The sequence below is a fragment of the Tyto alba genome, unplaced genomic scaffold (genome assembly GCF_018691265.1).
Source record: "Tyto alba isolate M040663 unplaced genomic scaffold, T.alba_DEE_v4.0 Super-Scaffold_7, whole genome shotgun sequence".
In the NCBI taxonomy this organism is placed as follows: Eukaryota; Metazoa; Chordata; class Aves; order Strigiformes; family Tytonidae; genus Tyto; species Tyto alba.
Window position 1 is genome coordinate 20,904,806 of NW_024881328.1, and position 23,455 is coordinate 20,928,260.

The 23,455-nt window shown below is 37.0% G+C and overlaps 1 protein-coding gene across 1 annotated transcript in view; it reads right to left on the minus strand.

The window, feature by feature from the left end:
- Window positions 1-22,954, minus strand: part of GRB14 (growth factor receptor bound protein 14) — a 65,382-nt gene extending 42,428 nt beyond the window's left edge. The window contains exons 1-2 of the mRNA XM_042784414.1: window positions 22,812-22,954; window positions 20,999-21,131 (exon numbers count right to left, since the gene is read on the minus strand). Coding sequence (XP_042640348.1) covers window positions 20,999-21,131; window positions 22,812-22,954 — 276 coding nt within the window. The remainder of the gene's footprint in view (window positions 1-20,998; window positions 21,132-22,811) is intronic.
- Window positions 22,955-23,455: the final 501 nt, after the last annotated feature.

The window sequence follows — 23,455 nt, forward strand, 5'->3', positions numbered from 1 at the left end:
GGAGACTAAAGTACTAGAGCTAGAAAATGGCCAAGCACTTTCTTCAATTGATGAAAAAGCTGTTTTTTTTCCAAAGGATTTCTGCCAACAGAAGAGGATTATGAGCAGAGTAGGGCACTAAACACTGCCAATTTCCTTGGTTACTGTATGAAGAATGTTAGATGTTCAAAGAAGGCAAGAAGAAACTGAAAAACATATCAAAGATTTGTTCAAGGACTGAAGACAGAGAGGAGACAGAGTGCAACGTTAATTGTGCCACTAAACCTTGTCAAACTATACAAGGGACAAGTAATGACCAAGTGTATTAAACTACTGAGATTTTAAAAGACTTTTTAAAAAGCTCCGTGCACTTACTAGTCACCCTCTCATACACACACACACACACACACACACACACACACACACACATCCCTACCTTTCATGGCAGCTATGCAGCATAGTGCTATACATTTTCAATTCCAAGATTGTTGACAATTTTGTATATAAAATATTCTGCAGAATTTGATTGCTTGTAGGAACTGGAATGTCACAGGAGAGAAAAAACCTCCCTCTCCACCCAAGTAGCTGAACCACAGGGACTACTAAAGTTAGTCCCATTTTAATTTCATTTATCCACGTGGAAACATTTTTATATACAATAAAAATGGTAGGAAGTTTTACTGGTTTCATGTTATTCAAAGCAGGAAATATGACTGTCCAACCAGCATATAACTGCTATAGCAGACATCATTTTTAGGTGCCTGCTTGAGTACTAAGAGTACATATTCAGTGCAAAAATTCATCCTAGAACCCGTTTCGAGTATAGTATCAGATATAGATTTATTTTGCCAGCATCATCAGGGAGGAGAAAAGTCCTGCAGTACCTTTCCCTGAGGAGGCCCTGCCAGTACCTCTCTCCTAAACAGTCTCTGGACCTAACCAGACCTCTTCCAAAGTGACAGAATATGCTAATCTGCCACCCTCCCTATCATCCACAAACTGAATCTCTAGCATTACATCAGCCTCTGTCATGACTAGGTAACTTAATGTCTGCAAGTACGGTATGACAGATGACTGAATTCCAGGCAGTTCATGAACTGTTTCATAGCTAACATGAAAGCTGTATGCTTCCTTAAACAAGTATCTGAGGTAGATACTTGTAAAACTAGTTTCACAAAGATTTTATGTATTAACAAGAGGAAGCAAGAATTCCAGATCTCCCCCAACAAAATGTAGCTATCTTATCACATGTTAGATACACAAAGGTAGCAAGACCTTTCCTTAAGCCTACATACTAGCTTGGACTTCTAGCAACTTTAAAAATAAACTTCTTTTAAAAAACACACTACCTATCTCCTGAATTCAGCTTGGGTCTCTGCCCATTCCCATATATATTCCTCCTCCTCAACTTTCCTCAACTCTTGTTCTGGCTCAAGGTCTTTACTATTTGTATTAAACTCTGCAGAACCAGTAGCAGCATATCCTGATGCTTTATCCTAGTAATTTATCTCCAAGACCTAATTCTGGACTGAATTTCCAGTCAGGTTCATCTTACTGCTTTACCTGTGGTTATCCCCATTATCTTCTCTCAGATCCCCAAATAAGTCATGAAACAAAACATTCCATTAAGGATAAGAACTAACAATGATTCAAATATTTCACCTCAACCACCACAGGTTTTCTGACCATTGTTCCTAAATTCTTTAAAGCACACTCAAGTCCATTTCCCATTTAAACCTCTTATCTGTCTTCAAATTTTTGCAGGATGTTACCCTTTCTTTTCTTTCTGTCTTTAATTTCTTATTACTGTACAAAATACAAAAAGGACACGGGTGTTGTTTATGCTTTAAATGATTATTTTTCAAATTGTCCTTACTAAGAGATGTTTCACACATGAATGCTTTGTCTGCCTCCAGTTATTTTATAAAAGGTATCCATTTAATGACACCATTATCATGTCACTTAAAGTGCCTTATGTAAAATTCCTGGATTAGCATATTGGCCTTTCATCTCAGGGAACCCAAATGCAAAACCAAAAAATTACTTTCATGCTCTTAGCCTTGCAGACAGACATTACTAATTCTCTGTACAATTTGGCTTAAGTGACCATTATTTCTTGGGGGAGGGGTGAGTGTTGATTAAAGCAGCATATGATTTCAGGCCAGAAAAATAGATGGAATAAAGATGCAAGAGAATCTTGAAATTTGCATGCTTATATCAGTCGTAGGTTTGAGCAATCTAAATCGCATCCCCATTTTCTAATCAATATTTCCTCCATTTAAAAAACACTACGCGATATCTTCAAGAATCACTGGAAATTACTCAGCTGTAATACATACCACCTATGTACACAAAGCTTTGTAATATCATGTGACCTAGTATACTACGAAGTTCCCAGCTGCTGTAGAAAAAACTACAACTCTTACTGTTTATACACCTTGCATCCAACTTCAGGTGCATAAGTGCTCTTCTACTTATCACATAACAAGTCTAATAGGCTTGTGGGTGTTTATCTTGAATAAGTGATTGATCTTTAACTGACTGTAAAACAGTGTTTTGAATGCATTATGACCTTTTGAATCTAATTTCTTAAAAGCATTTTTAGAGGAATACAAAGTTATTCATACAAAAGATAAAGAAGACATTAACTGTGTTGGATTAATTATATGTCTAGTCTATATACACACTATAAATCTGGTTGTAATAGTACTCAATATGCATAATTCCCCATGCTTATTAAGCAAGCCATTTTTCTGCCTGTGCTAAAAGACCTCTTGGAATCTAAACAAGTCCCTGTAGCTTTAGTTAAAAATACATTGCTTGAGAATAAAACACGTCAACTGTGATAAGTAATTCATATCAGATTTTAAAACAGAAAGAAGTATGAAATAACTTTGGACTAGGCATATCAGATATTTGGAATGAAAATGAGAAAAACCCATGTATTCAAGAAACTGGAAAAAGCCAGATTATCACACTGATAATACAAAATTTTACCTTTTGTGAGGGAGGAAAAAAAAAAATAAAATTTAAAAACTTGCATATTTTGCAACATCATAATTAAACTAGACTTCTTACACAATTACTCATTCCATAAATTTAAGAAATAATTATTGGGGATGATTGATAACATAAAATAATACTTTATGAGCTAATGCTTAAGTTTCTCTTGACTATGCAGTGCTAATATAACATTTTTACATTTCCAGGTCCTTCTTGCATTACAAAAAATAGAATTTGCAGTACTAAGTCAAAGGTGATGGCTAAGGTTCAAATGTTTATGAGAAACAAAAACAAATTTACACATGCATACACAAATGTTACCCCTTACAAGCAAGGCTCTTTACTGCATTCCCTCCCTGCAGTGTTCCAGTTCCAGAAATTAGGGTATCGCTACAGAAATAACAAAAGCACCTTCTGAATAGAGAGAAAAAATACTTTCAGGAGGAATTCTACATGCATAGATACAAACATCACAATCATAAACAGGACTATTAAATGTGACATACAGTGAGCCCTCAGTGATGACATATGCCTCTGAGAATTTTTGCAACTGTGTGTAACCCAATACCTACCTACCTCAGGCAATATCCTGTGCTGCTTCCTCCTCCTACTTCCACTATTTTTATTTTGGGCTTACAAAGTACACAGATAAAGACAAGTAAAGCCAATAACTGTTAACAGCTAATTTGATAATAGTGTGAAAATACTTGTGTTTTAAAATAGGAGAGAATGCACAGAAAACAATCTTACCATGCACTTGTCAAAAGAGAAAAATCCTTACGTTTCCTCAGAGAATGATGCTCACCTCTCAAAATCAAAAAAAGCAATACATTAAAATATACAGTACAGTTAAAACTGAGTTTCCTAGCCTTCTGAATGCTAGATTGAGCAAAGTTACACATCTTTACCCTCCCACATAGCACCAAGTACTGCTGAATACCAGAGGAGTCCAACACAACTACATGCTGCAAGAACAAAGATCTTCATCTCCTAACATGCAAATAACCAAAGAACAGCCACAAATAAAATAACTACAACAACTGAAGATTTGAGACCAGGTAGGGTGTTGGGGGGAGGAAGAGAGGAAGAGGAGGGAATTACAGGATTGATAGGATGAGAGCTGAGAAGTTAAGCTTAAAACACCATTTTTAAGAGAGTATTTTTGGGAAGTGCAACAGAAATATACCAAATTATTAGGATAAAACTGTGTAAGAGCACATCTTGCACACATCTAAATCTAAGAGGGAAATTATACCAGAAAAGTAGTATATGATCAAGTTATTAAAACAGTAGTATAATCTAAAATATGCTGATCAATCACACTAAAATTGTATATTCCCAAGCTTCCCCTCCAACTTAAACAATTAAGTAGTCTAAAAGACTACCATACCTCCCAAATCAATAAGAGCTATGTATTCATGTACTATTTCAGACCCATTGGACTTATGCCATAAGAATTATATGCTGTGTTCTGTGTAAATTGCTCATGAAAACCATTTAATACTGTAGCAATATTTCAGTGAAATTTAATTTTTCACACTGCTGATGTATTAAAAGCCTCTGAGTAACAGAAGAGTCTATTAACAGTGATTCAGATACATTATGAAGCAGTGAATTTTTGAAAAATATCTACACATTTACAAAAGAAATCAAAATAATGAGTTACAGTTTGTTTGAACTTACTTCTTAGAAGTTAATATATCTGGTTTAGAAGAGAATGATATTTCCATACTTCACTTCCACATGTATTTTTAAACTCATAGATACCCCCCAATCCATAGAGCTGCACTAGGCAATCCTAGTGTACATAAGCATAACGATTTTGCATTGCTTCCACTTTTTAGTGAGATAACAAAAAAGGGCAAGCTACAGCGGCTATGGAGAAACTCTGTATAGTGTTACCCTGAGTCCCAAAATACATGATGGAACATCCACTATTAAGGTGTTAGCCAGAGAGGTTGAGGAAAAAAGAATGCTGTGTTTAAGGCTGATCCAAAGACTGTGGAAGTGGACTCCAATAATCCTTCATCAGGAACAGTATCATAGCCTTCTACAGAGGCATACTTTAATATTCTGAAATGCAATTATGACACTTTATATTCAAAAACTACATTAATCTGTAAGTAAAATCAATTTCTTGCACAAAGTATGGTATTACAGTAACAGAATAAAAAGCACAGTAACAAATATTCAATTATATACACATATATATGTATGTTATATAAACATATATTTCACAATGAAATTAAAAAAATCTACATTTATCAGAAAAGAAGAATTCTTACTATAGGAATTAGAAAAAAAAAAAAGTGAAAAATTAAATATAACCCTGTTTATTTTAAACATTGTTTATTTACCCTAAGCAAATGTATTATCAAACAATACTAAAGTCAGAATTACAAGACTAATTGAAGTATCATACCCATTTCTGCAGAGTTACTGGCATAACTGCAGGCAATGTTACTCTTTTTGAAGACAAACTCATGTCTGCTTTTCAGAGAACTCTCCAACCTTCATCCAGGTGATAACATGAAGCAGAACAAAGTAGTTAGCAATGTTCCTTGAAGCCTAACTTCTCATAACCCAAATATTGGAGAGTCAGTGCAAAGAAAAGACTAAGGATTTAGTAAATGTCACTCTGTTTATGTGAATCCAGTCCTACTCAAAGCCAATTACAGAAGACACTGCAGTAGGACTAACTAGAAATCAACCAACCAAAAAGCTTGAAAACTCATCTTCTGTCCTTGGAAAGGCCCCCACTGATATCTCTGGCTATAAAAATAAGCAGAACAACATGCATTTCCATCGCTCAGAATCTTGTCTTCACTGTCAAAACAAAAACCAAATCATTAAAGACTATTTAACACTTTACAGAGTAGTTACATTGTTGGGTTTATTTTCCCTGCTTTTTCCAGCAAAAAAAAATAGTCTCTGTGCTTCTGAACTTAGGTTTTCAGGAAAGTAACTGAACGTAGGAATAGATGCACTGAGTCCATGGAGTTCAATTCTATGATTCTTATCTATCTTTATTCAAAACAGCAGCAAAACTCCGCTTTTACTTAAAGTAATGTAATTTCTACTTTCGCAATACAACAAAGGCCTGAAAACATGGCATGTAAAATGTTACCAGTGAGTGAAATTTAAGACTGTTTCACAAACTCAACTTGCTGACCACCCCCACTCACATATTGACATTATGTATCAAATATCTGCATAACAAGTCTGTTTGCATTAAATTGTTGCTACTAAGGAAGTAATGGATTTTTCTTTCCTTCTTTGTCAAAAAGGGTAAAATTTTACATTGCTTATATGATAAGGCAAGCTATAATCCTTTCTTTAAAGATCTCATAACATGCTTAATAGCAGAATAAGTTTTTTGGTTTTATGCAGCATGACTAAGCAATAATCCTGTTGTAAACCAAATTATTAAACAGATGTTAGAACTGGGATATTGGATATTTCTTCTACAATTCTTGAACAAGCAGCTTGCCTCAGAAACATTGCTTACCATAGATGAAGACTGCAGACATCCTGCAAAATTGTTTCTATTAAGCATTCATAACGCCTGAATAATGTATCAGGTATGCACACTGTTGTTTCATAGGAAGTTACTGCAAGTATATTACTTAGCACGTGTCTAATGTATATGTCCTAGAAGCATTCAGAACTGACTTGGCAAATATTACAATAATCCATGCTAAAATTCACCAGATGATACTGATAGTGTTTTTCTGTCAGTAATTGGAGATAAGCATACTCTGTAGTAATTCCAAAATTTCTAGGAAAAAAAAAAAAAAAGAAAACCAAACCAAACCAAACCAAAACAACTCTGCTCCAAGACGTAAGAAACTATATTCTGGGAAGTTAAACAATGTGATTTCGTGTAATTTTCCATTGAGAGTTTTGTAAGTGGCAAATACCACATAACATTTCACTGTCACCAGTAAGATACTTCAGAATCCATGGATTCAAAGCATCTGTATTCATGCTAAATCACTTTCCTCAAATCCTAAAATCAGTAGAGCTGTGATAAATTCTGTTAATGAACAAGAAGAACAAACACTGTAAATACAAGAAGAATACAGCTCCCTCACAAAAACTAAAACCTGCAACACACCGGCATTTTACCTGCAGCTCTCAAATAGTAATAAAATACTGCCAAGGAATAGGAAGTAAAGGCAAATATTTTCCTAAACTTTCAAAACCTGTTGTCCTTGATTGAGACATTCAGGATGGAAAAAAACTGATAAGAAACTGATGCCAAGTCACAAAGAGAATTTGTTTGGAGACAGACATTTAATCCTTTGTCAGTTAGCTCAAAAATAAAAAAAAAAAAAAAAAAAAAAAAGAAAAAAAAGAGAGAGATTTTAAGAAAGCCCTAAAACCAGTTAAAATACAGCAGATATTACCCACTTCCTTGGCTCAATAATAAAGGTTCAGTTTTAACTTTGACTCATTTTACATTGAGTCTATAGCAGCAATAGATCCATAGCAACTAATCTTTTAGGTTTAAGGTATTATACTTATTTATTTATTTTTCTCTGTTAAGCTCCAGTCCAAAATCCTTATGACTGTTTTGAGAAATTGGAAGAATAAAAAACTATTTTAGAGATCAAGTTTAAAGTGTTAATTCTGTAACATTTGGAATGAACATCCTTTTTTGCTAGAGATAGCTGTGATAAATGTCAAGTGTTTGCAATTAGGTTTTACCTTTCAGGCACACAATTTTATTTCCCACAGGAGCATGTTCTCAAAATCCTATAATATAGCTTCTAAATTTTGCTGTAAGAATCAGAAAACAACTTGTGGTACCACAGCCTGATCCTGTAGACATTTCACTCACAGGAATATTAGGCATGTGTATGTTTGCAGCACCAGAACAACAACAACAAAAAAAATCCCTCTACAATCATTTTTCCTTGGGACTTATAGAAAAAAATGTTTGGAAAACAGTAACTGTAAAACTTGGTGCATTGCATTAGTGGCTTTATTGGGAAAGAAACAAAAATAACCTAAGCCATTTTTCCTTACTCCTGGGTACTGAAGGTCCTTGGCTATTGAAAAGCACGTGTATCTTTTCATTCTATGAATAATACTGACCTATTTGTCTGCAAGATGAAGCAAAGGATTATTTTTGTCAGTGAGATTATCTGTATTTTAACTCCTCTGGTCAGATATACAGACCAGACCTATTTAGGAAGTGAGCAAAAACCTAAGTGTTGTGTTAGACTTTGTAATAACAATTCCATACTCAGCTATGACTTGATTTTAAACAAAAATACTACAGTAATTTATGTATACTAATGAAAGTACACATCGGTTGCACTCAAGAGAACTAAAAACAGCATTGAGGAATACTTTAAGCTCTTAAATTTCACAAACACCATTTTAATTAAAATAAAATTAAATGAAGGACATCTCAACTAAGTGCAAGCCTTTCACCATGTGAAAGTCAAGAAAAGTTCTGTTGATGTGAGGCACACAAAGGCTTTGAAAGCCAATTATGCTTTCAGAGAAATATATATAACCACTGTTTTTTCTACAGGTAAAATATTTTACTTGTCCATGGCAGGTTTGCAAAGAATTTTGCTGATGCTGGTAGACAGGAAAGAAATCAGATCCAGCTCACTTGCTTGAGAGCTCTGTAAAATGACTATGTTCATGCAGCTTTTCACTCCTATTTTTGTCACTAAGCTACCAGATACAGTTCTGAAAACACTGTGCTGATACTTTTTAGATACTTCAAAATATAAACCGCTTCTAGTTTTTGCCACTAAAGAAAGTGTGACTGAATTGAGTGGGCAAGACTTAAAAAGCTCTTAGTAAGAGTTAGTAGCTTCAAGTAAGGGTTTTATGACAACATATGGAATAGAGATATCCTGCTAGTAGAGGAAGGTCAGTGATGTACTTAAGGCACTGGATATGGAGTCACAACAGCTGATCTATTCCTGGCTCTGCCAGACATAACGCAGGAATGTGGGCATTCATAGGTAACAAGAGCAAATCAGACTCAGCTTTTGCTTCTGTAGATGAACAAAAATTCTAGAGAATATAAATTCATTAAGGTTTATAAAAAACTTTGATGATATTTTTTATACTTGTTTTTTCTTTAAGCTAAAGCAGAAGATTATTACACAAGACCAACATAAAGTCAGGTAAGTTATTTGTGGTACTATCTGCACTTCCTTGAGAGACACAGCTGCTTTGTCTCTTTACTAGAAGAAAAGTCAGTTAATACCATCAATGTGACTGTGGAAACACATACAGAGTATTTTTTGCATAGATACATTTGCATGTTTGGCAAATAACTATTTTCTTTAAAACCACTCCACAAAAGAAAGGTTTCAAAATGATTGAATTGTTGTCTTTATACTCCTATAGTCCCTTATACAAATAAATGTAACAAGGTCTTATTCCTCAAATAGGAAACACAGTACACCCTCCCAGAGAGCTGATAATGATTGGTTCCTAAGAAGAAGCAGTTTCACTAAAACAGACTGTTACCTGTAAAACAACATACATATTATAGCGTACCTAGAAACTTCACAGTGAAGTTTGAGCCATCGTGATCTCTCTTGTCTCTCTTCATACAATTATCCACCTATTAAATGCTTCTATTTTAAGAGAATAATGCATCACCAAAAAAAAAAAAAAAAGAATAAAAATAGATCCAGCTCTTCATCTTCTAGCTTTTCCATGGATGATCCGGGCATTACAAACAAAACCCTGAACTGAAAAGCCATCTCCAAATATGTAATTTTATAGTTCTCAGCAGATCGCTGTCTTTTTGTTGGCCAAGAACATGTACCACATGAACTCTGAACTCAATTTTACAGCTATCCTTCAGTTACTAACCCATCTGTTAGCTTCTTCCTTCCCCCTGGTTATAGCTATGATACAACTGGGTCAAACTGACCCCTAGATATACTTAAAACAAGATTCTTGGATAAAAATTCTCAGCAACTGTACTTCTGACAGTCAAGGTTACAGGCTAGTTGTATTACAAAACAATTTTTTTATCAAGTGTCAGTTTTCCACAGGAAAATGTGTTTAATAATGCACATAGAATCAAAGCAAAGAGAAACACATGTTGCAGGAAGAAGGTGAGCAGACAAAAACACATAAGGCAGCTTCTTGGTGCCACAGCTGAATTACTGGCTTCAGTTTTACTCTCTCCATACATTAGTCTTCTGAAGGAGGTAGCTTCATTTGAGAAAGAGAAGCCTTTCTCACAGTAGTATTTCTTTTACACAGATATCAACTAACTTCAGCATTCAGTCAAGCAAGTATGAGGGCTCCACAAATCATGTATTTTCCTCATTGTACATTGAGACTGCTTAGATAGAATCAGTAATGTGTTTTATTTCAGAGTCACAACAGTATATATGCTCTTAGATCTTATTTAGAAGAATCTACAAGAATAATTTCCTAGGTCATGATTCTTGTACTTAGGTAAGTACAATTCCTACTTCAAAACTGTAATGCTGCTGGAATAGTTCAGGAAGAGATTTAAAAAGATTCATATAAGGTTTGTATCAATATATAAGCCCCAAGTACACAGATTGGGAGTATGTTCTCATCACTTCTCCACAATACCTCTATAAAAAAAGTCTAGACCTACTCAGTCCTTTCTCCTCTACTAAATTACACACTGCTTCTTTGTAATTATCCTACAAATGCCTTTTTTTTTTTTTTTAGAATTATTGGTTATAAAAACACTGAGGAGAACCAGCTTTGCTCAATTTAGAGCAATGACTTGGTATCCAGATCACTTCAAACTGAGGAAAGGATTTAAACATTCTTCAGCATCACAAGCAGGACCCTTAATTTTCAATTCCATAAATTACTTATTTTTCCCTATTTGAGAAGTCTATATTACCTTGTTCTCTTCCAGGTCTATCCTAGCTAAGCAATTCATATTTTACCCAGAAAATTAACGTCTTAACACAACACTACAAAAGCAAAAGAGTTTTCCAGGACAATCTGAAATTAGACAGCTGTTGCCTCCTGAACAAGTCACACAAACACAAATACCCCATACTTTGAGAAATTTTGAAAGAAGAAAATAACATTAAAATATAACTTAATGAGAACAATCAGATATAAATATTAAGTGTAACTAGTCAAAAATTTCAGATATGGAACTAAGTTAAAGAAAGAAAATCAAGATATGGACACATTTCCTTTAGCCCTAATGTCTACTAGACAGACACTAAGCAGATTCTGTCTGCTTACCAAAATGGAAGAGACTATTCCTGCCTCTACAGGAATTATTAGCTACTAATAATGTACTAATCAGAGAAGGGCTGATCTTAGAGAAAAGCCTAATAATGAAAATCACACAAGCCTGGAAAAAAATCTTCTCTCACCAGATTATTCATCTTCCCTTGAATGATTATGGAAGGGTTCACATTGCAAGAACATGGCAAAAAGCTGAACATTGCTCTTCAATGCAGCTCTAAATTTCGCAGTATCGAAGAGCATAATGCAGTTTTCCATCCTCACCAATTCTCCTCACAAACTTGTGGGATCTTAAAGCCTTGTTATGCACACTCCCTGCAAAGCTTTTCAGCTGCCTATCTTTGCAATCAATAGGTCCAAATCTGATTGAAAAGCACACTGACAACGAAGTTCTTTCAATTGAGTTATAAGAAAAACCCTCATATTGCATGGACTTTCCTCTCACTACAGAGCAGTATATACTAGTGATTATGAGAATAAATTCTTGCAAACTTCCAGCCTGTTTCTCAATAGTTGGTACCATTTTTGTTCCATTATCAAGTGCTTGCAGCTGTTTATAAACTCCAAGTCTTAATGTAATCAGTAACAGGAGTTATCATAACATAACTAATATAAAAAAGCTATTTATAGCCTAAGAATGCAGTCATTGAAAAATCCAATTCCAATTCCAAGGCAATCTACTGTATCTTGTTTTCCTGTGGATATAATATCAAGTTAAGAAGCAAAGAGCTAGACATACCAGTAATGCAGCACATGCATACATACCAGAAATAGGCAGGAACAATCCATCAGTATCCTAATTAGAAGCACAGGCACACCTCTAAGATAACTGATATACATTTCTCTCTCGAGACTTAAGTATTAAATATCATGTACACTATGGGGCTAAGATATGAGCTGTTTAGCTGCAAATGAATGTTCTTGACTCAAACAGGAAAAAAGAAAGTTCACGCTGTTACTAAAGCAGAGAGGTCTAATTTCTTCTCCCTCTTAATTCCTCCTCCTGCAACTGCCCTTCTTGAAAAATTTTCTTTGGCCTGATTAGCTTTTTTTTTTTAACCTTCCCATTTGAGGCGACTCCCATCAGGACTCTAACATGAGACACACCTAAGTATGTCGTCTCGAAGGTTTCCCTTCTATCTTCATTCCCAAATTAAAGGCAGTCATAAAGGTGTGAATTCCCTCAGTAGTAACTGCTTTAAACATGTGGAAGACAAACAAGGAGAATATGGCCAGTGGTCAACTGTCGTATTCCACTTACGATTGCAGGATTTCACCACTTGCTAGAGATATATCCCATCTTGATAATAGTAGTAATCAGCTGCTACAAAAGTCTGGAATCCTGTAACCCTGAAATCCCCAACTGAAAGCTGTATCAGTTCTTGCCTCTGCATGCATACACAAACACGAGACCAACATCAATTTTCAGTAACAGGATTCCAATGCCCTGCCACTGCCTGGCCATTGTGGTTCCTGATATACAAGTACCAAGCAGAAGACTACTCTTATCCTAAAGATACTCATCTAAATAATCTGCAGATGTCAAGACACAAATATCAGTTGTCCACTATTACACTGTATGAAATGGGGTGGTGAGAAGGGTGAGAGATCTCAGGTTTATTGTCAGTTTCTACACTTTTTCTTACACAGAGGAGACTTGGTCCTGAAAGCAAAGGCAAGTAAAGCATGGAAGAGATGTAAAGAGGCAACTTAAAAAATGAGAAGTGCTTTTTCTATCCTAATAGTCCCATATCTAATTGGTTCAATTTCCATTACAATTATAGCTAGATCTCTTAAATACATTGGCACAGCATAAAGATTACCACTGCAAAGAATTAAAAAGATGATGAGGCAAAAATTTGGGAAAAAAAAAAAAAAAGGCAAACAAAAAACCAAACCAAACCAAAAAACAATACTGTATTAGTGGCTCTGAAATTATCATGTGGAAAGAACAAACAAATCCTCAGCTGTCTATTGTAAATAACTTCCAAGAAGATACACATGTATAACAAATATAAAATTGTTTTAGCCATCACAAATATTTAAAAATATTTTATATGCATGATCAAGTTAATTCCACCTGGTGAAAATTTACCAGTTTTAATGCTGATACTTCTGCAGAGGTATGTTTTATTTATGTAAAACCTAAATTAATAGTAGTAGTAGTAGTAGTAGTATTGTGGCAACATTTACGCACAGAAGTAGGATGGGGATAGTCCTCTGCTTGTTTCCATAGTTCTCAGGTTCTTATTTGAATGGATAATAACTCTCAGAACATCAGAAATGTAGCAATCCAAGGGTATGCTAAAAACTGCACCAAAACTCCTAACAGAAACTGTCCTGAGTTTGAGCTCCATTCTTCAGTTAATGCCTCAACACTAGGACAAAGTTTTACTATGATAAAATCATAAAATTTCTAATCATTTTATGTTAGTTTAAGTACTGTAACACATATGGTAAGCTACTTGGTATTTTCTCCATCTCTTGCACAGCTTTTAATTCAAAGGAGCTCAAAGTTGTAAATCTTCAATAAGAAACATCTAAGTTGCCAGGTTTACCAAACCCTTGGCATTTCAGGTAATTTAAGTATTCATTATTGACTACTCTTATCTTATTCAATACTACACAACTATTAAATTGTTTGTTATAAAAATAGCAGAACAGGAAATAAAGCAGGTGTTTATAGTACTGGTCAACGAGATGACAACAGTAGACCAGAACAGAACCACAGAGGTTTTATAAGACCAGAAAAGAAAGTTGAAGAAAAACAAAATGGAGAAAATACGCAAGAAAATACATAGGGCTCAGTCTTATTTTTATCTGGCTGAAAATGAAAACTGTTGTGGCAACAAAAAAAAAAAATATATATATGGAGCTCTCACACACATGCAGATATGAACTTTATTTCTAAATGTACATGCATAAAACCACGGAAATTTAAGTTTTTTAAGATTGTAAAGACCAGTCCTTTGGGCAATAGAGTACTGCTTCAAAAAGCAACAGAATTCAGCTCTTATAGTTTAATAATGCCTTTAAACAACAATCCACATAATTTCTTCAATATGAATCTTAATGTTAATCTAGAATAAATGATACAAATTACGAATGTTACTAAACACTATTCTGATTAACCTAGACTGTGTGTCTCTGAAAATAAGATGGGAATGTTTATCTGTTCTGATCAAAAGACAGTTCAGACAGTGGTCCATAAAGGGAAGATGTCAATAGCATTCTGTTGTTACCTAACTGACATCTTTAATCCTCCACTTACCACAGTATCACTTACTGACAATGCCACCAATGAGAAGGCACCTGGAAAAAGTTCTGTCAATAAAATATTTATTTAATTACGAATCTGTTTATGACAGGTATGGAGCTGTTACAAAATGACCTGAACTTCTCAGTTCTCCAGTCTAACCCTAAACACACAACCCCATCCCTGGGAACAATTATGAATAAAAACAGTGTTAGTACCTATCACATCTCATTCCCCTCTGAAAATTACAAGGATTCAAGCTCCATTCATCAGAGTTTAATCTTTTAAAGCCAAACTCAATAAAACTGAGTTATCAAAAGTGACTCAGCAACATTAGAGCAGATGTTCCCTGCAGATTGCTGGCTTTAACTGTCAAGTCTCTTGTATATTCAAAGAAATTAAGACTGTTTTTATCATTGGCTGCTCTAGCCACCTTGTAATTACATAGTACTGTAGATGTGTCACAGGATTAAAATACCAGGTAGTCACTCAGAATTCTATAAATTAATATTAAATAATCACTTTTTGGAAAATAAAGGTTTCCAAATTTGCAGAGATTTTCTACACAAAGAATTAGATCTACTGCAAGGTACCAGAGGTTTCTTGTTCCAAATATAACTTCCCAAATGACACAGAAGATATAATTTCTTGTATTGAGAAAACAGTCCTAACAGAAAACATAAGAAATTTCAGTTTTGACTTTCAGGCTGATGACACCCAAAACAATAAAAATCAAAAGGAAGACTAAAATCATTCCACTTTGACAAACACTGGCAAAACATCTACCAGAATCTTTGACTATACTGATTATTTTTTTATTTTATATAGCTACAATGATTAAAAACTTAAGCCTAACATTTTCCTGATGTAAGTGAATTAAGTGAGCTCGCAGAGGCAATATCTTAGTAACCAGAAAAGTTAAAGTGACCTTGTTTTCTTGCACATTAGGAAAAAAAAAAAAAAAAAAAAAAACTATACTATTTTTGTGAAATTAGAATGTTTAGAGTCTTTGCTTGGGTTGTTTTTGGACAGTAACAAAGTACAAGGTTAATATGTAATAACATTGAGGGTAGATGTGAAGTTTGACAGAAAACAATTTATTTTCTCTGTAAGAAAAATGCACTAATGAATAATCCAATGTAAAGGAAATAAAGTAGAATACAGAAAGAAAAAAACACAAATAGGTGATAATTCTGAAGTTTCCTTAGGTTGCTGTATCAGACAGCTTGTGCTAGGTTACATCAATATAAACAAAGTGATATTCCTTATTGTTAAAAAGAGAAATTGTTCAACTCTGCCTCCTGATTTTTGCCTATATACTCCTGTGACTTTCTGCCATAGTGTTAAGGTGACTGGTCAATGCACAAAGGTACATGCATTAAAATAGCAAGCTTTAATAGGGCTCTAAATAATTTTAATCTAATGTAATAGCAATAAATCTTTCCTTGGTGGGAGGGTACAGCCATTTAAATGAAGAACAGCAGACAAAGTGGAGCAAGACCACCAGATGAGACACCACATAAAGGAGTCCAACTGAGCTTGGACTTGAGCTCTTTAAATTGGTTCTGTATAGGATACTTTTTCTGTTAATCTGTAAACTGGTTGGAAAGACTTTTTCCCTTCCCTGCTGACTTTCAAACTCTAATTCTTTTTTATGTAATTTAAGGGGAAGACCTTGGAAAAACAGATATATGTTTAGGAGCTGGAAGAAAAAAAAAAAAAAATGTGAACTGATAAAGGATATGTGCAACGCTCTCCAACCTGGAAAGAAAACTGTCAAGAAACAGACAGACTAGAATTACAGAGTAAATTTAAATAATGCATCTTTTGGTGGGAAAAGATATTTCAACCCATGAAAATTGCTTGAAAATTAATTAATTATTACATTAAAAAAAAAAAAAATCTTTTCATTTTTGCATTGTTTACAGGTCAGGAGAAAACAGATATTTCAGAAAAAAAATCTGTCATGAAAAAGTCTAAGTACCAGATACTTAGCCATTCATGTCTGCTAATAGAATTATACACAAAAGAATGAAGAATGAGGTTCCAAGTGGGTACACTAGGAGACCCTGAACTATATCTGTGAAAAAAAAAAATAAATGGTACTCCAATTGCAACAGTCAATGTTCAATATTATTCATAAACTTAGAATAGCACACATTTAAAGAAACATCTGCTCTTTGTCACGAAGTTCATCTCAGTTCTTTGCCGAAGTGCTTTACATGAAAATCTTTGTTAATGCAAAAAGAGAAGTGATGTTCCACTGCAATCAAATGTGGATTTGAGGTTTCTTTATACAAGTGATTTCCTGGAAAGAACATCATGAGAATATATTTGGATTCTAAATGATAAAAGTATCTACTTGTTTAGAACATCAAGAAAGACAAAAGAGGCAAGATAAAATTCCAAAGATTTGAGTGTTCTTCACCTTGAGATTTACTTGAGCTTTATTTTTGCACTTTTAATTTAAAGAAACAAGGCACTAATTACCTTGAACTACTTTTGTGATGAAACACTTTTGGGCTTATCCTTGAGCAGGGCAAGAAGTGTCACTCCAGTGCAAATGATTCAGGTTTTGTTTTCCAAAAGACTTAAAAGCTAAGCTTTCATAAAACTATAGTAACCTCTTTTTAGTTCATTTGACCAAAGAAAATCAAAAGTATACTGAAGAACAGAACATGTTTTCTTACAGTTCACATTTTTCCCTATTAATATCCGTTTTGATTATAATTAGAGACAAAAGTACAAAGTGTTTTATATTTTCCATTCCTTATAACTTCTTAGAGAACACAGACTGAGACACAATTAGATTTTCTACACAAGTTCACAACTTCACCTAATAACAGCAAATGATCAATTCCTCGCAGAAAGGCAACATTTCCTACCATGCACCTAGTTGAGGACGTATGTAAAGGAAAAGCTCGGTTTTTTGGCCTTTTCAGATAAAAGTCTTCCATGCTGAAGCATAACATTCAGTTTATCTGAACATATATAATATTATTCATGCCAAAAGCACATAACTCCCTCTGATATTTCTTCCCAGGATACCACACCTGGTGATTTTTTACAGAATGAATTACACAATCCACAAAATGGTCTTGCTATCCGTACACTCAGCTGTTGATTTCATCTCCACATTATTCCTTTGAGGATGAGGATGTTACATACATAATCCCACTCCCACTTGTGAAACACTTCAAAGTTCCATCTTCCCAAACACGGGTGTGATACTATAACATCAGTTCCACAGGGTCACATCCATGAAATGCTTCAGTGAGAACGGGTCATCTGAGGCACAAGCCTGCATGTTCTCAGCAGCTCAATGCAGGCCTGTTCTTTCCATTCTCCCAGGTCCTAGTCCCTCCTCTAGGATAATAAAATTTGCCACTATACTGACTACACCTTTACTCCCTATTTTGATCCCCATCATTCCCCCTCCTTTCATTTTTTAAATTAAAGGTGAAAAAAAATAGTCAAGGTTGCCTCTTAAAGAAAGTTTATTCCAATTACTTTAACGTGTCACAAATATGAGTCTGTGAGGATATAAGAAAAAGCTCTTCCTAACTGCAGTGGGGGAAAGGAGATGGACAGCTGTGTTGATGAGGCAGACTGAATAACGTTCAGACACACAGATGTCCTACTTCCCAAGCACAGTGGCAACTCACTATTCTGCTATGTGGCTTTTGCCAATTTGCTTTTATAAACTTATTTCCAGTAATTCAGCCCCACAAACAGACATGCTGTTCAAGCATCATGTTCAATGTTTTGAGAGGCTTAAGATAAAAGATCATCAGAAAACAGTAAGAACTTCAGCTTAGAAAAACAAGAATTCAAAATAATGTTAATAATCTGTTCAGAAGAGGAAAGACTTCAGATGTCACAGGTGCTATGAATAGATATTTGTGACAACTTCTTTTTTTTTCCCCTGGAAGTAGAAAAACTTTTCTGGAGAGAAAAGCAAGACAGAAGAGGTATAACTTCTTTTTTTTTTTTTTTTTTTTTTTTTTCTTTTTTCTTTTAGAAACACCTATTTTTGTAATAGTTACCCACTAGACATAAGTAAAAATTCACTCTGCAGTTTTTCTTTATTATGCTTGAAATTAAAAATACAGCAGAAAAAAAAACTGATCTAGAGGAAGAATCACTGAAAGCATATGTAGATCATCAGAGAGGCAACAGGAAAAATTCTAGCAGCTGTCAACACCATACAAAAAAAAAAAAAAAAAAAAAAGGTTACGTGTAGCTGGTTTCTCTTTAAGAGTTAGGAAACTATCAAACTGCAATAGTAATATTCATGCCCTTGGGGGCTATAGTCAATGAAATCTTTGTACAAGGATTAGGTATTTGCAGACAAAGCTGCTACAAAGTTGCCAAAATAAGAACACAGGGTTGAAACAGGACATTTCCAAGCATGGCCTCCACAGCCAGCTGTGGGGGAAGTCAAAGTCACAACCAGTTCACTTCTCTTTGCACACCTGCTTAGCATTCCCTCCCTCTCCTTTTTAAACTTAAGTAATTTTAGAAACATATTAGAAGACTTCAACCTGAATTTCAAAGATAAAAGTTTAACTCAACAGTTGACATCTGGCCTTAACCTTTAATAACTTTAGATTAAGAACTTAACAACAGTAATGCTGAGTCTGACAAAAGGTCTCCTTAGCCCAGTACCATTTCTCCTGCAGTGGCCATCAACATACCTAGGTGAAAGGCCTTTTGACAGGAACCACGGTCTTAAAATGCCTCCAGAAAATAACAAGAAGACTCCTCTCAATTTTTATCGTAACTAGAAAATGGATCACACCCTCCATAGACACTATTATTATTTTAGCTTACTTCTGTCAGTAAACCAGTTGTTCTTGACCCTGCTTTTACCAGAGAGAGCACTACATTCTTAAATGGAAAACTGGGAGAAACAGAAGGACTGGGAGCAGAATTTGTCACAAAAAGTATGACAAGAGCCTCCATGAAGAAACAGAAGTGAAAGACTGAAACTAACACTTAGCTGGCTTAACTGATCAAGCCAGTCAGTAATTTCAAACATGACAGATCACAAAAACAGATAGTTGACCTCTGTGTGTTAAATCATGCCTGGGAAACCTACTTTCCAGTTGCAAGCACAGATTACCACAATGAGTGCAATTTAAGCCAGCAACATGAGTAATTTAAACTATTTTTTTTTTTTAAATATGACTAGTCCTTATGTTCTGAAAGATAACATTACTAACTCAGTATTTTTCCTGCCTCTGCAGAGATAGACAATGCTTCCACCTTGCCCAAACACCAAAGTAGCACAATTTTACCCCACTTCATTGGCAACATTTAGATACAGACTGACCAGAAATGCTTCAGATGATTAGCATTGCTGTTGTAGGAAAGAACTAAAAGCAATAAAAGTAGTCAAAAAAGACACCATAGCTTTTTTTAGAGAAAGTGCAAAATACGACAAGATAGAATCAGTGCAATTTCCCAGACACATACAGGTTTCTCAGTGGAGAAGGGGTAGAAGTTTCCTCCTTAAGGTGCTAGCCAAGGCTTTGCTAGTAAAGCTCTCTGGCAGGTGCACAGAAACAGCCATGGCCAGTCAGCTTCAGGAAAGCTAACACAACTACAAGAAACTTCAACTACCAGACAATTTCTTCCTGCAAACCCAGAAACTGAATACGCAGCAGCAGTGTAAGTTCCTATGCCTCCATGTCACCCCTAAAACTCTTAAAACTGGGATCTTGCAGATCACCAAAAAAGAGAACGGGAAGGAGGTAGTACCCTTAATCCCACAGGTGTTTCTTGTCAGACCTCTTTCCAGTCTCAAATAAAGAAGCGAAATGAGACAGGTAAGCTTTCAAAGAGTGAAACAGATCTTCAGTACCAGTAATCTCCATTAATTGGAAACTCTTCCTCCATAACCCCTGCTCATGATAACAAATACACTGCCTGTAAACAGTACTAAGACAGAGCACTGCCAGGTCTGTCTGCTCACTCAGAACTTCCCTTGGCTTACAGCTTAAGGTATTTATGGAAATACAATAACATCAGCCATACACAGATAAATACACATGCATATAAAATATAGCCATATACACTGCATTTGCTCCTTCCCCATCAATTTCAGTTTTATTCAATTATCCTAGCAAAATTAGACCTTCAGACAAAAGAAGGTGATCTATGACTGTTAAAACACTCCACACTATAGCACTGATGACAGTAATTGGAAGGTGGGGAGGAAGAAATTAATTTCTTGTTTAAGGACATAAAGCACTGCCTGCCTGCCCATGGTTCTGCTTTACCCGAAAAAATTGCACAGTCACATGTAGACTCTGTGAAAGAACAGTCACGTCTTAAGTCACAGATTCTGAAACCTCATTTACTACAATCATCAGTGACCTACAGAGAAAATTTCACCAAATTACAGAAATATGGAACACCTTTATTAGAAAAATAACTTAATAAGTAACTGAGCTTTTCCTCAAGCTTTCATGAAACCAATTTAGAATTTGTCAAATAATAATTTATAAATCTTACCTGCTTTCTTCTTGAAGTTGCCTTGGGCAACAGACTGGCTGACAAAACTGATGCAAACGGAGAGCAACACAGCTCAGGAAAAGGATTTGGAATTGATGGGATCTCCAAAATATCGTCATCTTTCTTTTTTCTCCTATTTCAACAAAATACATGGTAGCAAGTGATAATTGTAACAACTGCTGTTAAAATTGCAATATCCAACTACAGTGCATGAAATCCTAAGGCACTAACACCATGATACTTCCTGGTTGCAGCTATTAGCTTTTTTGTGCTGTTATTTTTTTTAATCAGTAGGCTGAATCTATTAACATACAGTGCTTAACACTACTTGAAAGCAATCCAAGTATTCAGCTCTGAATATAAAGTTGTTTGAATATGTGTAAGTCTGCAGAGTAAGAGCACAGATATATTTATATTGGCTCCTAAGGACATAAGTAAATATTTTGTTGTCCCTGTGTTCATGACATTCCCTATGTACACATATTACAACAGTGGATGCATGTAACTTCTCAGTAGTATTTCCTGAGTACATCACAACTGTATTTTAAACAAGTGAAAATGTTTTTTTCACCAGAATCGGTAGTCAAAGTAACTGACAAGATAAAACAGTGCAAAGCAATACACTCATTTCGGTTTTCAATCACTTTTGTATTTGAATCTTCATAGCTCCACTATAAAATAAATATCTCAGTAGTTGCTAGCTACTTAAATTTGATTGTGTCAGAAGTATCACCAAGCAGCATTTGCAAGAGTAGTGAAAATAATAACTACTGTACTTGCTGAAGAGCTCTGTTATGCACCGGTTTAAAGTATCACATTAATAATGTGGTTGTTTAAACTACTGTGTACATTACAGTGCATGGTTTTCTCACATAAAATATTGAGCAGCACTTTATCTACTTGATTGCATTTGGAGAGCAGCACCCGAAGCACCTCAAGTATTTGGGTCTGCCAGCATATAGTCAGTTTTTTCTACAGGCATGAGTTGATGGCTCCAAGCTTAAGATTTAACTTTGTTTCCTTCATTATTATCATTCCAGATTTCATATACCAGTTGGTACAAAGTGGGGAAAAACATCAAAGTAAGGTAACGGTGCAGAATGAAGATGCTTTACTTTCTGGAAATCCTCACTGAATATTCATTTAAAGTGATATTTAGCATTAAGAAGGAGTGAAAAATCCTGTATGCAGCATTTTAAGATTTTGTAAACTTCAGTCTACCAAAACTGATCAGATGCTTCATGAAAAACCTAGCTCGCAGTTTCCTTTACTAAGAATAGAGACCAATGCCTTAAAGAGCTGCCTGAGATGTAAGAAACAGGGTGCACATCCCTGACAGCAATTACAGTGGCACCGCTAACGGTGAAGAGGTTTATCTCCCGAGCGTATAAGAAAGCTACTGCAATGAGAAAGTAGTGGCTCGGTTCAGTTTGACAAGGCAGGTTCGGCAACATCGCCTCTTTTCACCTCAAACTGGGAAATCTCTTGCAAAAAAAAAAAAAAAGGGGGGGGGGGGGGGCGGGGGAGGCGGGGAGGGAGAAAGACAGACGCACCCGCAGCGCAGGGAAGTGCCTGCAGGGCCGGGAAACAACTTTTGAGTTCCAGGGAGGAGCGGGCCGGGCCGGGCCGGGCCGGGCCGCCCCCTGCGGCGCTTCGCCCCCTCCCCAAACCGCCGCTCCCCCGCCTCGGGGCACTCGCGCCCTCCGGCCCCGCGCTCCCGCCCGCAGGACGCCTGCCCGCCCCTAGACGGCAGCGGGCGGGCCCTCGAGGGAGCGGGCAGGGCGGGCGGCGCCCGCCCGGGCTCCGGCCTTACCTGTCGGGGGGCGAGGGCGGCGGGTCCCCCCCGGGGGGCCGGGGAAGCGGGCAGGGGGACCCGGCGGCGCCGCGGGGGCCGCCGCCCGCGGGCTCCGCCGCCCGCCCTGCGCCGCTCGGCACACCGGGCGGCGGGGCGGCCATCAGCGGCGGCGACGTCCTGGCCGGGCGGCCGCCCGAGCGGGAGGCACGTCGACGAGCGGCCCCGGCGCTGCCGGGCGTGTCGGGCGGCGGCTGCTCTCCGCTCCCGCTGCGGAGGAGTCGGGGAGCGCGGAGGGGGGGGGGGTGGGGGGAAGCGGCGAGCGGCACCGAACGCCTTCCCCGGCACACGTGCGGCGGCGGGGGCGGGCGGCCGCCGGCTCCGCGCTGCGACGGGGAGGCAGCGTGGGGTGGGCGGGGGCCGAGCCTTGCCCTCTCGGCTGCCTCCGCCACGGCGGGGCGGGGGGGGGAGCCTTGCGCTCCGCTCGCCGGCGGCGGTGTGGGGCGGGCCCCGGCAGGTGCGCGGCGGCGGGAGCCGAGGCCGCGGTGTCACCTCGGGGCGGCTGAGGGGAGGGGGCGCCGCCGCGTGTCGCCTCAGGACGCGGCGGGCGGGCGGCCGCCCCGCCGAGCGGGCCCCGGGCGCGGCCCGCCGGCTGCCTCGGCCGC